The sequence below is a fragment of the Hipposideros armiger genome, unplaced genomic scaffold (assembly GCF_001890085.2).
Source record: "Hipposideros armiger isolate ML-2016 unplaced genomic scaffold, ASM189008v1 scaffold_18, whole genome shotgun sequence".
Classification (NCBI taxonomy): Eukaryota; Metazoa; Chordata; class Mammalia; order Chiroptera; family Hipposideridae; genus Hipposideros; species Hipposideros armiger.
In genome coordinates, this window is record NW_017731368.1 from 6558768 (window position 1) to 6576022 (window position 17255).

Consider the following 17255-nt stretch of genomic DNA (forward strand, 5'->3'; position numbering starts at 1 on the left):
CAAGCTTCTCTCTCCATGGGAACCGTACTCCAATGGAGGTTCCATTTCTGACCAAGGGTGCTCTACCAAATAAATCCACTTCCATCCAAAAAGGTGTCGTCCCCCCCCACCCCAGAAAGTAAAAGAACAGACAAGCCTCTATAATAACTCAACATGTGAAAACTAGGGTCCAAGTCCTAGAAGAAGTACAACACACCTACAGTAGCTAAGCAGATATACAGGACACAGAGCACACGTGCAGCAGGATCCAACGAACATCAAACAACATTCGTCACCAAGCACCAGGCTCTGTGCTGAACAACACGGGAGACCCCCACCCTCCCGGGGCGCAGAGAAAGCAGGCAGCCCACGTGCCTGTCAGGGCACCCCTGGCCCAGGCTATAGGAGGCTTGCCCAGACCCTCTAAGGAGTTTAGACTTCTGTCATGGGGCAGTGGGAAGTCACTGGAGGATTTTTCAAAGGGGAGCGTCCATATGAGAGTTGTGTTCCAGAAAACACCCAGGCTACAGAGCAGGGAATTCGGGGGATGGGTGATCAGCATCAAGGCTGTGGATGACTCCAAGGTTCTCCTGGGTGGCAGTGGGGATCGGGGAGAAGGGATCTCTTTTCTTGGGAGAGATAAGAGATAAGACTCAGTGGGGGGTAAATCAAAAAAGTATAGGATCTGGGCTTCCGGCTGGTACAGAGGGACCAAAAGCACGCCACTTCCTGGGCCTGGCGTCCCTCTGTGAGACAGGCACGTGACGCCAAAGGTCAGAAACAAGATGGGCTGTCCCAGCGCAATCACTGGCATGGGGACAGCCATTGAGGTCACTGTGGAGCAACATGACAGGCAGAGGGCTATCCACACCACAGCAGCAGGAGGCCCATCTGGCAGGGAGGCCCTGTCCAGGGCTGAAGGCGCTAAATCTTGGTTTGGAGGAATCCACTTTGAGATGAGAAGAGAATCAAGTGCTCACTCTTGGGACGGCAGGTGGAATCATGAGTGGCCCTAGGCTGGCTGACCAGGGAAATGGAGACCTGTGATTGGCTGTCACAGCTCCTGGGGGTGGGGGGAGGCTTTCATCTGAAAATCAGTCATGCAACTTTTATGCGAATTAAACTGTACCCCAAACAATTTTGAGTATAAATGCTGGCATCCATTTTCCAGCTCCTGTTCAGACACAAGATGCCAGCCACGCAATCTGAAATATCTATGGTGTGCAGGCCCTGAACAGAAAAGAGTTCGGCCAGTGGGAAGCTCAGGGGTAACTGGAACTGAGGCCTGAGGGAAACGCCCACAGAAAGGAAAACAATGGGGGCGGGGCGTCCAAATGAGCCCTCAGGCAGGGGCTGCTGCAGGGTTCAGGTGGCAGCTGGGGTGGGGTGTCAAAGGCACAAGCCATGAGGCCTGACTGGGTGGGTGGGGGCAGGGAGGGGTCAGCACAGCTCTCCCTAGGGACCTGCATCTTCCTGTCACATATGAACAAGGCTTTATAAGGCCCCTTGACATTTTGACCTGAGGAACAGAGTGAGGAAATATAGTCACCACAGTCAAGCTGCGAAATTACTAAAACCAAGTAAGTCGAGGCACAAGAACACACTTCTCTTCTTGTTTTAATCAGCCTGGGAACTTAACCTTTGGAACCTCCCAGTCCTGTGTCAAAGCTTGGATATACATCAAACCTCCAGGTAACTCTGATTACCTTCTGAAGGACTAAGAAAAGAATATCCAGGTGTTCAGTATCCAGACCACCGTGGGTCACCTAGAGGATGACCATCTTGGACCAATCCGGAGGCTAAGAGGGCAGGACTGATTCTTCTCAAGAATGTACTTTATACTGTTAAGAACTCTTACTTTTTTCTTCTTCTTCGCAACACGATGGGTATGGCCTGGTTGTGTTTCTGATCCTTGAAAAAATCTTTATCATTTATTTCTAGCCAAAGGCTTCTGACTTTTGAGTTCGTTCGACAGGCCTCATCAATCTTCTCCAAGAAACTACCGTTAGCAGACCTCACTTCTTACTCATGTACCGTCTTTTGGTGAAAAGTTGTTAGAACAATTAGCTCTCATCACTTCTTAACCTAATTGTTATAACATTTCTCCCGTGTCACTTTTACGTATCTTTGGAGGAAATAAACGAATAAATGGATGAATATTTTACACACATACATGTGTGTATACACATATACACGTGTGTGTATATACATAAATGTGTGTGTGTGTGTATATATATATATATATATATATATATAAAAACATACGTAAATGTGCAAGTATGTTTATATTTATAAATATCCGAAGCCCTCAGGAGGACATTGTTTCCTTGAAACTCAAAGACCAAGTAGCCAATAAGCACGGATGGCGAGAAGCTATTGATGACAGCTCACTATATTTGCATTTTGGGTTGTTTTGGCTATGCACTACTGATAGGGCATTTCTTTAATTAATTAGGGCATTGCTTTTCAACTTTTTTTTAGAACCCGACCTCCAGTCTCCCCTGCCCAATAATTTCTCCTATCTTCTGTACCTTAGTGTCAGTTTTGTAAAAGTAAATTTTATTTTCTATAATTTTTACTACAAAAACTATAAGCATATTGACTCCACTTTCAAAATAAACACCCACCCCTAGAAATTCTGATGTGCCTGGTAGAGACAGGAGTCAGAGAAAAGGATGCTCCCTGAATCAGTGCATTCTCCCTCTCTCCCTTTGACCAGGAGCAGCAGTTGTCGGCTCATAAAGCTTCCCTACATTTGGCCCTTGATCCTGCAGGAAGTAGGCCTAATGAATACTGTTTGCCCTGTTCTTAGGGGCGGGGAGATTCAGAACCTAAGAACCACAGCTCAAAAGCTTCCCATAAAATTCGAAATGAGTCACCACTGAGGCCAAGTTTCCAGGCATTACAAAATAGAAGTCCTTTAAAGCGGTGTCGCCACGCTTTTGAATCGAATGTGTCAACGCTCTACTTAAAAACCCTCGCCAGCTCCACCACGGCCTCAACACATAAGATAGAGGAACCATCCTTACCTGACCCCAGCCTACCTTTCTCGCCCCCTCACCGGCCACCGTGCCCATTTTCCACCACAGCTCGCCCACACCCAGGGTTGCCACTCTCAGATGTCTGGCCTGGCACTGTGTGTGTCTGCTATTTCCTTCTGTAGGCACTTTCTCCCACTTCTCCATCTGGGGAGTGCCTGCTCCTCCCCGGGCTCCAGCAGGAAGACAGCACCTCCATGTAGCTGACACCCTATCCAAGTCTCAGGTTCTCTGTCCACTACTGTAAAAACTGTGCCGTTCGCAGTCTGCCTTCCCTTGGAAGACATCAGGCAGACATCTATTTAGACTGGGCTGACCTGGCAAAGTACTTTTGAGGGGGACATCTTCAAATGGGTTTTTAGACTCCACTGTACAGCAGCAACCCTCACTTATCCCAGCCAGACACAATGCTCTTGGGTTAGACACACGTACCCCCACACCTGACGGCAGGGAAACTCAGGCTCTGAGAAGCTGGATGACTCACCAAAGGTCACAAAGGCTTTGAGAGTCTCCTAGGGGTCCACCCAAGAGAACTAAAAACATATGTCCACACTATTACTCAGCTGTAAAAAGGAATGAAGTATTGATTCATGCTACAACATGGCTGAACCTCAAAAACCTTACGCTCAGAAGCCAGACGCAAAAGACCATATACTGTATAATTCCACTCTTATCAAGTATCTGGTGCAGGCAAATTAGAGAGACAGACAGCAGATCAGTGGTTACCTGGGATTGGGGGTGGGAGTGGGATTGACTGTAAACAGGTATGAGGGATCTTGTGAGGGGAGGGGGTTACAAATGTTCTGAAACTAAATTATGATGATGCTTGCACAACTCAGTGAATTTACTAAAGATCATTAAATTGCCCACTTAACATGGGTGAAGTTGATGGTACGTAAATTATACCTCAATATTTTAAGTTACCAAACAACATGCACACAAGCACCCCTGAAAAACATACACCATATTCCAACCACGTCCCCATTGCATGACGACATAAAGGCATTCTTCTATTATCTCACCTCTGACAGAGCCTTCCTCAGAGCACAACGGAGTTCTCAGACAGCAAACTTGTTTAAGGAAGAGCAAATCACCCATTTAGGAAGCAGCACTTATAACACGCACATAAAGGTACAAGTCTGCCCCACATGACTAGATTATTTTTAATTAGATAACGGTCATTAAAATTTGCTCAGATGGCAGAACAATTTCATGATACATCCATAAAAGCAAGGGCCAACTCTCTCTAGTTTTTAAGAAGAGCTTGACTTTGAACTTTCCTCCCAAGCATGACACTGTCCTACCCTTCTCCCAAGTTAGGGCCACTTCTGGAGGTTCAGCCAAGTCCCTCACTTAGCTGTTGCCCTTCGATACCTACAAAACAATTTAGACTGTCTGTCTCCCTAATTTGCCTGTATTGGATACTTTATATGAGTGGAATCATACAATCTATGGTCTTCCGTGTCTGGCATCTAAGCATGAGGTTTTTAAGGCTCAGCCATGTTGTAGCACGTATCGATAGCCCAAGAGTATCACTACTAAGACCCGTAAGACACACATTCTTTGGTTTAATAAACAAACAAAACATAACTATTTTGATGCAACCCTTGAAGCGGGTACAGGAACAGAGTGAGGGCCCACCAAAAATGGCAACAGCCACTGTGAACCTAATCCTTACAAATGCCCCGTGTCCCTTTCCACCTGGGCTGATGAAGTCACACAAAAGGCAGCTGAGTCTTATTTGGGGCCCAGCACATCGCTGATGCTGGGGAGAAAAAAAAAGGACGATTTTTGTTTTACTCCCAGACCAGCCTTTGCAAAGGAAAGGCTCATTTCTAACCAAGACCCCAGAGAGGGGTGAAACCATGAAGGCCCTGGTGTGTATCGTATCACCCCAAGATAAGCAGGTGTCCTGCGGAGTCCTGAGAAAGAAAGAAGCCACCTGGAAGGGGGCAAGCTCAAGTCCTTTGTGACACAAAGAGGTGATGAAGGTGCTAAGAAAGAAGCTGCATTCACCAGGAAGGCGTAGCTCATAAGTAGCTGTGGTCTTAGACCAGAAGGAAAAGGGCAGACTGCAGCTCCCACTCCTCTCTCAGGTGAAAGGTGCTGGTTTATCACAGCAGCCCCCGAGACGGCACGGTGGCAGAGGCCAGCCCCCTGCGAAGAGCAGTCTGGGTCGGTGCACTGGGAGGTGGGAGGTCACATGCCAAGGGCAGAGACCTGACAGGACCGCTCTGGCCACATGTGACTGCTCTTCCGTGTCATTAACTGAAATGTTAGTGTGACTATTTTACTGGCTCACTTTCACTTGCCAAGGTAGGCTGAGAGCAGGGCACCAAAGCAAGTTATTGAAGAGGCAGGGAAGAAGAAAGGAAATGACTACTGAGTATCTACAACAGGCTAACTGCTACCCTGGGCGTTTTACAAACATTATTTCACTTCAAGCCCAGAACAACCCCATGACACAAATATGATCCCCATTTAGAGGTCGAGTGGCTTGTCCAAGGTCAGGTGGGACATCACCATGGACTTGACCCTGGTCTGTTGGAAGCCATAATCATCCGCCCCACCCTAGTCTGGAACGTTCAGTGTTGATCTATGGTGGCCATTCATTGCCAGGGTATTTAATGAGGGCGTAGTGGGTGATAACCAAATGGCTCGCGTTTGACCGCTTGCTCTGTGCCTGGCACTCTGCTAAGTGCTGGATGTCTATCATCTATCACCTTTTGGTGTTTACATTTATCCTACGAGGAAAGTTATTACCATTGTCTACGTTTTAGACATGAAGAAAGAGTCCAAGGTCACTTGGACACTTTTATGGAAGGGCCTAATCTGTTTGACCCCAACTTAAGGCTCTTAACTGCCGAGTAAACAAATGAGTCTACCCTCAAGGAATTCTTGGCCTAGTTGAGAAGGTAAGACACAAGTATAAATGAGCATAATTCAGAGGAGCTAGAAGGAAGGGCCCAGTGAGAAGTGCTGTCGGGGAGTTCAGAGACAAGAGGACTGGAAATGGCAGGGCATTCAGGGGACAGGTGCCAGCAGTGGGCAGAGCATCAAGGAGACCCAAAATACACAGACCACGGGTGAGCTTTGCCCGTGGCCAGCCCTGGGGTGACACTGGTACCAGCACCCCAGTAGGAGGACCGCCCTGAGCACCTGACATCACTGAAGGCTTGTGTGGGTTAGCCATGGATACTCACAACAAAACCCCACCCCACGCTGGACCCAGGTAATAAACACCATTAGCAAAGAGACCTTTGGAACCGTGCTGAGAGCAATACTGATAAGCAGGGTCAGCCCCTTCCTCATCCGTGGCCCTCCAGGAAGGAGAGAGTCCTACAATGCACCTCCACGTGCCACTAGCCACACTGTCAACACAGACACGGGGGCCTGGCCCGATGGCTCTCTCTCTAGGGAGGAAGGTCCCACTCCACAGTGGCTGGAGGCATCACAGCCACCTCTGGGATGCAGCACAGCCGGATCCAGCCATGCTCCACGCAGCCCAGTCCTCTGCCTGCAGCCCAGGGCTTCCTTTTAAACTGGAGGAACGTGCTCAATTTGTGCTGCTTTCCATGCTCGGCCTTGGGACCAACTGGGGACCGTGGATGGCCCAGCAGGGTGCAGCTGCGGACAGAGACTCATGGGCTGGCTCCATCAGGCTCTGCGTTCCCACCGCCAAGTGTCATTTTTTTTTTTCATCTCTGCTTCTCCTGGTGCTACTTGCTGGCTAGTGCTCAACACCTGGAAACTACCATTTGTGCAAAAGGCAATGTTGTCTCTCCAGCAGCCTGTGTGCTCAGAACACCTGCAGATCAGAGCACTCAGGAAACCCCAGACCACCCCATGTGCTGTTTTTGAATCCTGCCAGGAGCTGAGTGACTGATCTTGCCATTGGGTAACAGCCTCAGAAGCATCCAGGTGAGGAAAAAATGACCACGTCAGGCTTTTTTTAGGCATTTCCTGAAGAATGCCATGCAACAAAGCGCACGGACCTGACAACAAAGCTTCGCTCTTTACCAGTGTTTTCCTGGTGCCCGTGCTGCTGCTTGGCCACAGGGAGACGGGACCTACAACTTCACTCCCAGCAGCCCTGCAACTGCCCCAGCCCCTGACCTCCCCTAGAGCAGAGGGGACTGCAGGAAACAAGCACAGCCCTCCCCACTGAGGCCACTCGCACTGCTTGAGGTCAATTCCATTTCTGTGCCTGCAAGTCTTCAGTGACTGGAAGACACTGAAGCCGGATATTTTCTCTCCCTTAAGATTAAATGAGATAAGTAGAGAAAAGGGACTCCATTAGCTTACAGCCTGGGTGCTGTGGAAGGCAGACCCCCCCAAGGCAGGGTGAAAGCCCTGATCTGGGCCTCCAGCTGTGGGGCTCTGGACAGGGACAGCCTATCTGAGCCATGGCTGCTGTGACTGCAAATGGGAATGCGTTGACCTCAAAGGCTGTTTTGAAGATTAAATGTGTGATATTAAAAAGTGCCTATCACTCCCACAAGGTGACTGGGAGAGAACAGGGGTCTCCTGTATCCATAGCTATCAAATACTCACTTTGTCCTTTGGTTTTCAACCAAAAGCACCTCTTTTAAGCCAGTTAGTATAGAAGACCACCTTAGAATCCAGGGAACACAGTGATGCACACACCCTGCACACGGTTTCCCTATTCACAGAGCCTCTCTCTCCCACACACGGGACTTGTTTCTCATGAAGTTCGGACAAGGGTGGTGCGACAGTGTTGGAGAAAAACAGGTTGCTCTGGATGCAGGTTTCCAGCAACACTGGCCACAGAAACCAAACCTTCCAGGCCAAACCTCTATCTTCCTGAACTATATGCCAGAGACTTCCTTCAGGCCCGGAGCAAGTCTTGTGAATTTTATTTTACAAAGAAAACAAAGCACGTTGGCAGTAAAGTGCCTTTCTTTTGAGTTTGCTGTCCTAAAGATATTGTTCACGCTTCACCTGTAGGACAGCTAGAAATATTTTATTGGAGAAAGGAGGGACATGGGATGGGAACAAACAAGAGGGAAGGAAGTGAATGTAAGTCTGTCATAAGACGGCAAATACAGAGCAGGGTCCCTGCTGTCCCGTGATCGGAGGCCCCGGCATCTATGAGATGTGGGCCAGCGCACAGGACAGCGCGCACTGACCGGTCTGGTATCAGCCAGAGGGCGGGTTAAAACCCAGATTGCTGGGCTCCACCCCAGAGTGTCTGACGGCAGGTGTGGGGTGTGGCCCGAGGCTGTGCCTTTCTTATGCGTTCCTGGGTGGTGCTGAGGCGGCTGGATGGGGACCCAACTTTGAGAACAGCTAGCAAAGTGCTTAAGAGCAGAGAAGCCCTGGAGCCATTCTACACAGGTTGAAACCACTTCCTAGCTGTGATTTTAGACGAGTTCTGTAACTTAAGTTTCCTCTTATCGACCTACGAAATGGAAATTATAACAGCATTTAACCTCATATGGTTTTTTGAAGGAGTAAACGCACCTCCACATAAAGGAGTAAAGTGAATGGTGCCTGGCACATAGTCAGCGCACAATAAACATGGGCTATCATTATCATCATCATCTGGCTCTCAGTTTTTAAAAAAGTTAAACATATAGAGACATACAAAAATATATATATATGAAATATGTGCCATACAAATTGTTTTCTTCTCTTGACTACATGACACTGTTCCAGGGCCTGGCATAGCCTTGCATTTAGAATCAAAGGGTTCCGTGGTTGGTTTTTAAAACCCTCTTACTATCCTGTAAGGCAGCAGCTCATCTCATACTTCCATGTGCACAGGGATCCCCTTAGGATCTTGTTAAAATGCAGATTCTGACTCAGTGGGCCCGGGGCAGGGCCTGAGAGTCTGCATTTCTAACAAGCTCTCAGGCCAGGCGGGTACCCAGGCTGCCCGGTGGGTAGCACAGCTTCATGGGACATAAGCAAGTACAGTGAAATCTGGGCTGGCCCTAGCTCCGCATCGGCAGATGAATGGCCTTCTCTTGAGCACTTCTGGGAACCCAACAAATGCATAGTCCCCATCAGCCTATCACTCCTTTCTCTTTTCACGTCCACTGTCTCTCATGAAAAGGCCAGGCAGGGTACCGGACCTCAGCATCGAGCCCCTTTGCCCTCTTCTGGCTGTTCCCCACCCCCCCTTCCATTCTCCAGTTAAATACATTTAACTGTCCTGTAGGTGAAGTGTTAATATTTTCAGGGCATAAACGTTTTGTATACGGTCAATTATAAATCACTTTAAAAGTTACACTGAGACATGAAAATAGGCCACCACAGAGCTGAATTTTGAAAAGGGATTCTGATTGCTTTTACTCAAGACCTAGAGAACTTCTCTGCAGTTACTGTTTAAACATCCTGTTTCGCTACCCAAATTCCTTTGCTCTGGGCTGTGGGTGAAAGCCCCAGAGGCTCAACTAGTAAATTCATTTGGGCAGATCTTTATTTAACACCAGCCCGCTTCTCCAAAACCAGCACCCCGATAGAGCACAGTGGTGGGTTCCCAGGTGATTTCAATGTCAGCCCTTGTACTTTTCTATTTGAAATATTTCTAAGTTAAAAAAAAAAATCCCTACTTCACATCAGTGATTAATAGTGTTTTAAAATAAACAGTGCCAGCACTGGTATAAACAATGCCATGTTTTATATATAATGACTCAGTCTCCAGTCCATTAATTTACCAAAACCTGTTCAGTCGCAAGAAAACAATTAAAACTCTTAAAACTGGAGTGCTGGAATGCCACAAAGGAAAAAAAGAAAAGAAAAAGACAACAGCTGATATTTGCAACAATACGTATGAATTTCAAAGACCTTAAAAGCGACAGGAGCCAGACAAGATAATACACACAGTTTGATTACATTTACACAGATAAAGAATCGGCAAAACAAATCTCAGGTGATACAAGTCAGGACCTCTCAGGTGATACAAGTCAGGACCTCGGTCTCCCAGGAGGCAGGTGTAAACTAGCCGGGCTCCAGGGGACCTCCCCAGGTGCTAGGAATGTGCGTCTGTGGTGGTGGCTTCACTTGAGTGTCATGAAGCCACTTACCACATAAGATCTATGTGTCCGACGTTATACCTCAATAAGAAAGGAGTACTGTGAGATCAGTGAAACTGCCGATATAAATATTACCAGGGAAAGGATCAGATTTGAGCAAAGTACAGAATTACCCTCTTCCACGAGGTCCAGAGTTTCATGCTGCTCCCTGGTGGGCTTCCGCTCTTCATCGTGGCAGTCATACTCAAAACATTCTTCGTCCCTTCCCTTGTCTCTCAGGGACATTGCTAAAGTCACCCCAAAGCCAAAACATCGCCCTAAAGGGCTGTCCTTGAGGGAGCTCCTGGCTGCTGCCTGCCCGGAGGAGCCATTGGGGCTTGAGCCCCTGGGGCTCACATTGGGCCCTGGCCAGGGCGGAGGACATGCCCTGGCTCAGCTGGAATAGAGGGTGTCCCCAGGGCCATTGGCCCAGCCTTGTCCAGGACGACCCGGAAGGGGGTGGGTCTCATGAGCTGGGAGAAGGGGTGGGGCAGGGCGAAGCACCTGTAGGAATGGCAATGCCCCGCCCAGTCTTGGGGTGACCCTGCCAGGTGCTGTGGGTTCAGAGGGGAGGCGCGCAGGCAGGTGCAGGGCCTCAAGCAAGCGCTCTGCCTCCAGATTCTTCTCCTCACCCCCGCCCTCCCCCAGAGGCCAGGAGGAATGGTAGCTTCCTGGAAGTCTCATAGCAACTACACAGGGCAATACCAACCCAGCCTTAAGCAGGTACACCTGTCTAAAGGTGTGTGGTGAATGATTGCCCAATGCCCTCAGATGAACGCCCTGTGAGCTGCTTCAGAAGCCGAGACACATCTGACTGTGACAGTAGCCTGACTCAGTGCTAAATGGGGAAGGAAGTGATTATTCTGACTTCTAGCAAAAGGGGAAAAGCACTGCAGTCACCACTACCTGTGTTAAGCTTAATTCATCGTAGCCTCTCTTTGGTAATAACACCATTGCATATTTGCTCTTTTTCAAACTGCATTTTATAAATTCCACTCTCATCCTCCATCTGTATAGTCACAGCCAAATTTATGACAATCTCTTCCACTGCTAGGATAAGCACGGAGAAAACCTATTGCCTACTATCTTGCAATGTTGCCTGGAAAAAGAATCCACAGTTTAAATGCATATCTCGATACCAATTCCTCTGCATGGTTTGATTTTGCCTGTAACAGTGAAAGATGACAGGTTCTTCCATCAAACCCGCTAAAGGTGGCCCAGAGTGCTGGCGTCTCAGAGAACCACAGCGCATTCTGTAATTTCAGGGCTTCAGCCACCTCCCAACTACACAGGGGCAGGTCTCCCTGCTCCTAAAAGCCACACCAGGAGACCTATTCCACTGCTCTGTCAATTCACCTCCCTTCGTCATAAAGAATTCTGTGCACAGGTTCAGAGACTAAGGTCTCATTCACCTTTGAATCCTTTCAACCAAGCCACCTGCTTAGGCAGCTAAAAACGTCTGCTAGGTTGAATTGCTATCTCCATAAAAATAATCAAAGACCACAGACGAGTGCCTCTAAACAGAAAGCCAGGATGTAATAAGGATTTTATTAAAAAATTAAAACCTAGAGAAGTATGCATGTCTGCTTAATTTTGGGGGGCCTGAAAACAATTGCTATATTTAAGGACATTAAATATGTGGTTTTTTGTATTATATAAAGGAGGGTTAGTGGCAGGGAGTTCATAATCACATTAAAATCTTCATAAGTTTTTAAATACAATGTTCACAAAGATACACACTCAGGAAAAAAAAATCTTTCTTTAATCTGAGTAAATGTTATCACATTGAGCTTGTTAATTCAAGTCAAATGAACATGAGTCTAAAACCCTGGGAAGTGAGGAAGGGAGGGAGAATTTCCACCTTGTGCATTATTCATTCAGCACAGAGCTGATTGACTAAGGTGTGTAGGATGCTGGGCTGGGCCTTCATGCATATACATGAAAACACAAGCTGGTTTCATATACTTGAAAATACTTTCAAGTGATTTTACTCATAAACCAAGTTGGTTGTGTTCATCGTTTTATCTCAACTCTAGGCTACCCTCAACCAATGGTGTCCAAGTTTGTATATATTATATAATAACATTTTCTAAATCTATAAAATTAAAAAAAAAACACATTTAGGACGTGGCATTTTGAACACAAGACCACCCTAACCTCTTCACGTCACCCCATTTCTCTGGGTTTCAGCCTTCTTCAGGATACTTCCCTCCCTCCATGGGGATGTGAGGGAATTCTCGAACCTCACCCACATTTCCATTCACTTCAAGGTTAAAGGCAGATACGAGCCAAGGAGCATCTTCTGTGATAGGGCACTTGGTCCAAAAGCCAAAGCAAAACACGACCCCCAAAGACCAGTGAGAAAGCCCAGGCAGGAGTCCCTGAGCCAAGGAGCGATCGGGACATGGACATGGAACGCGGAGCTGAGGGTGGCCCGGTCCAGCCTAGAGAAGCTGCTGGCTCCCGAATGCCAAGAAGCAGGTGTGAGTGCTCCCAGAGGCGAGGACCAGCCCCTGCGGCCCAAAGCAGGGAGGCAAGGAGTGAGTTCATGATCCGTCTCTAGGAACACCGGACAGGAAGGGCCACAGGAGGAAGGTGTCACTTGCCTCCTGCAGGGCAGAGGGATATCTTTCTATGAGTGTCCCTCTCCAGATCTACCCGACATACCACCCTGAAGTCATCTTCCCAAAGTTTTACCTTGCCCTGTCCAAAGAATTTAAATTGAAATAAAATCCAAAGTTCAGCCACACCAGCCACATTGCAAGCGCTGCATAGCCACATGTGGCTAGTGGCTGCCACGCTGGACAGCACAGAACCAAACATTTCCATCAACACAAAAAGGTCCGCTGGACAGGAGCGCTCTAAAGGACGGCCTTCTTTTCCAGGTGTGAGCTCTGTACACCTTGGCCTCCTGGGCCTGTGTCTCTCCTGCGGCCTCTGGACCCACCCGACCCCACCACGCCCTCTGCCTCGAGTCTCCCCATCCTCTCTACCCGGTGCCATCTGCAGGCGCTCCTCTGTCAACACGCTACGCGCTGCCCGCCCCCCCACACACACACATACACACGTCACGTCTCTGCTCATACAGAGCGGAGCGGCTGGCTATTGAGGGTCATTTCCTCCAAGGACCTCGCTTATGCTATTTTTGAAAATAAATACATAAGAGAAACATGAAGTTTTAAAAACTCAGGCTCTACTTTACCCTTCCTACCAGCTTTCTAGACAGCCACTTCGACATCTGAGGGAAAACATTCTCTCTGCTTTACCAAACAAAGCTAGTGATAAAAACGTACAGTTACATTATATATTTACATGTAATTCCCTTTAAACAAACAAACAAACAAAAAAACACCTTAACAGCCACCAGAAGACTGCTGTCTGGAAAGGGAAAAGTTAACCCCTCCCGCCAGTGGTATATCCCACAATACACACAAGGTGAAAAAAGGGAGGCCTGTTTACAAGGTTTGACACCTCTGACAGAACTTCCCTCACACGCCAGCCAGCCCCACCTTGGGTGGCATTTTAGAGGTCACTGATATCAGGGGAGTCACAGCACGCGTGACTGCCCTTGTGTATGGTCACGGATTTTCACCAGGGAGGAAGAAGTCATAGGAACAACTTCGACAATCTAACCCGAGTCTCCTCATTTATAAAATCCCTACAAACGGGTAGACCACTCCCTGCCCCGACGTTTGAATCTGTAATACTGTATAAGGGCAGAAACGCGGGTGGACGATTACGAAAGAAACTGCGGCAAGAAACAGGTGGTCACAATACTAGGCCTTGGTTCACTCTGCCATGTACCTTTTCAAAGTGATTTTTAAAAAGAACTTAATAGCTAGCACTATTTCTGAGAAAATAAAACGAAGCACTGGCCCAGGCCTTCACTGTGTACAGGGAGACCTTACTTTGACACTCTCTACCCTCTTCACAAGGGCTCTGCTCAGTGTGCTTATTATCTCCATTTTCCAGATGGGGAATCTAGGTTGACAGAGGCTCACAGAGGTCCCAGGAGAGGCCCACACCACACAGCATGCAAAACAGACCTCAAACGCAAACTTAGGTCATAGGCCAGTGTGCTGCTATCCTACCTCCTAGAGTAACCCCAAGAGCGTGCTCTGTTTCTTTCATTTATGGACATACAATTGAACCCAAGCCTTTCTGAACATTATAAAGGCCTCACACTCTTAAAGCACAGGTTTTGTGTTTTGTTTTGTTTTGTTTAAGTGCCCAGTGTAACTAAGAAACAACGTAAGATTCTGCAACAGACCTAAAGAAAGGACTTTCCAGCCCCTTGTGTTTAGGGCTGGTCTCCACTGACACTGGCCCAGAGTTTCCCAAACACACCTGTTATAAAACCTCAACAAAAGCATATGCTAAAAATTCAGATGTTCAGAGCCTCTCCTGGTCCGGAGTGGGTCTGAGAGCCTGCTTTGCTACTAAGCCAGAAGTTTTCCTGATCTGCCAGGTTTCAGAGGTTCTACAGTTAGAGATGGGACACATGCAACGCAGGTAACCATGAGCCTGTTTGACACCAGAGTTTAAACCTTAAATTGCAAATTCTGCAAAGGCCTTTGTCACACTGTTTGATTGCTGGCTACTTTGAATCTCTAAAAATTACTTTAAGGTACTGGGCGGTCAAGTCTGCCAATTTTTTATTAATCTAAGCCCCCTCACCCTTCATACCCCTTGCTATACCCTCTGGGGTCTTCCTGAGTGTTGGGCAGGTGGGGTGGGGGCGATGGAGTGTAAGATTCCGCAATTAAAACTGGTAAGGGGGAAGGGCTAGTTATCCAACACTGAATAAAGCTCCCCTAAACCTCAAAGATATAAGGGAACAGCAGCTATTTTTTAATTCTAACTTTATAAGACGGGCCCCTCATTGTCCTGCAATCTACATTCACACCCTTACCCATTCCTTTTTTTCAGTGCCAACCCTGCGATTTAAGAGAGTCAGTAACTCTGACATATATGATGATTCTGCATCTTTTTCAAAACATTTGACTCACCGTTTGTTATTAGTATAGGAAGTTCCCTAGAAGTTTCCCTCACTTAAGACTCAAATGCCAAATGATAAGAGAGACAAAGCAATGCTGTGTGTTTTTTACTCCTACCTGGCCTTCTCACTGGAAGGTTAGGGCCGGGAGATGAAGACTGATTTGCCATTTTAAAGATGCATAAAAACAGAGGCAAACTGCATTTCCAGACTAACCCGCCAGAAAATAACCCAACTAGTTACAAATATATACACAAGTAACTCCAAAATTAGCACATACTTGAAATCCCCCCCTTTCACGGGTTTCCCAAACTAGATTATTTCTGGGCTTCTCTCCCCTTTCCATCCCTGCTTTGCTAACTATCTCTAACATGGGATTATGAAAATGCCAGTTGTCCCAGTAAGTTCTGTCCCAGTGGCCTTCTCCCCTTCATCCAGATTGGGATCGAGGGGAAAGGCCAAGTATTTTGCTCAACACATATTCAGACAATAACTATTAATCCAACCAACATTTATTTACCCGTGAACAGATGGGCCACCTCTTCTTCCATTCTTCTCCTTTTCTATTGGAAGCAGAGAGATCTGGCTGCCTCGGGGCCAGAAGACTCAACTGAGAAACTGCCGGGTAAGAAAATCCTTCCGACAGACCTACAGATAAGAGCAGGCCTCCTCTCACCCTTCAGATTGATCACTACAACTGACTGGCTTTATTTCCACAGACAAGTGTGTAAACAGAGCTGGACGGTGTGGCAATTGGGTCAAGACACGAAGACGCCTTCCTCCCCTGCTGCTAGAATGGATCTGTGGGACCCATGGCCACACCCAACTGATCACAGGCCAAGGGACAGAGGCTGTGCTGCAACCAGTGCTCCCTAATCCAGTGGTCCTTGGAGGCCCATACTTGAAAAAGTTATGGAGGGTTCAGCAAGTCACAAATCACCAAGGATACCACAAGAGGCCAGTGATGGTTTCCGAAAAGAAGCACCCCTCTTGTTGCCTCTTGGAGTTGGGTAACAGGATGGGAACTTGCTTTAACAATAATATATTCAAGGGTCGGCTGGTTAGCTCAGGTGGTTCGAGTACAGTGCTCATAACACCAAGCTTGCCGGTTCGATCCCACATGGGCCACTGAGCTGCGCCCTCCACAACTAGATTGAAACAACTGCTTAACTTGGAGCTGATGGGTCCTGGAAAACACACTGTTCCCCAATAAACAAAAGAAAAAAAAGAATTCAGCCATCTTTTCCCCCTCAAGACCCCGGGAGCTGCCCACTGTTGTCATTACTCAAGATATTTAAAGACACACACACAGGCTCAACCTGACACTGTCTTCATCTAATGCTGGGGGTGGGGGGTAGGGGGCTCATCTGGAGAAGTTTCTTAGCACATTTACACACACACACACACACACACACACACACACACACACAGCCCCTTGGTCCCTCTCCTGTAGTCCACGGTCAAGGCGGAAATCAGCAGATAAGAGATAATTATATAGCTCTTCAGCTTACTAACGAGGCCAGCTCCCAGAGTATTACATCCTTCAGGTTAATCAACGGTAGTCATGGCTCAAGCCATCTGAAACTCCCCATTCAATTATAAAGCAGTTATCTTCCCTATTATTAATGGCTCACATGGAGCTGGGTACATATCATCGCTGGGGAACAGACCCTTAAAGTATACATATTGATCGTATTCTTTCTGTGTGCTGTATGTGTAAAAGCATGTGATTTGAGGGTCATTTTAAAGAAGAAATCAAAGAAGACAGATTAGCTGTGACACACACAGTTTTGATGACCAACACCACAGGCGCCTGAGGCCACTCCCCTGTGGTCTCTCTCAGAATGGGCCCCTGTGCCTGAAACCTGAGGCCTGTCCAGCTGCACAAACTCCACCCAGTCTCCTCTGGAATGTGCCACACCCTCGCTGCACGCACTGAGACTGTGACGGAGGAGGCGGTCTCCCCCCTGCCCTTCCCAACACCTCCCCACCCACCTCTGTGGCCTCTCACAAGCAAAATTCATTTGAATGGCCGGCTAGGTGGGAAGCTGCTTCTGCGTTTTTCTCCAGCCTCCGAGGGGGCCGCAGGTCTGGGCTCCAAAAAGAGCGGATTCTTCCAGGCCTGCGGCTGACAGTCCAGAGAGCCACCTCCTAAATACAGTGTCCCCTAGCCCTGCTGACAGCACAGAGGACAGTGAACAG

General features: G+C 47.8%; 1 protein-coding gene across 5 annotated transcripts in view; it reads right to left on the reverse strand.

Moving 5' to 3' along the window:
• The window catches only part of LOC109377304 (trafficking kinesin-binding protein 1), a 60536-nt gene that overhangs the window by 42472 nt on the left and 809 nt on the right, over window positions 1-17255 (reverse strand). For 2 of the 5 annotated variants that reach the window (XM_019633620.1, XM_019633626.1), the window contains exon 1: window positions 10192-10504. The exons of 1 other annotated variant lie outside the window; for it this stretch is intronic. In XM_019633620.1, coding sequence (XP_019489165.1) covers window positions 10192-10303 — 112 coding nt within the window. In that variant the 5' untranslated portion in view covers window positions 10304-10504. Of the gene's footprint in view, window positions 1-10191; window positions 10505-17255 lie in introns of those variants that run through there. 2 more of the 5 variants (XM_019633651.1, XM_019633640.1) reach the window with 1 other exon arrangement.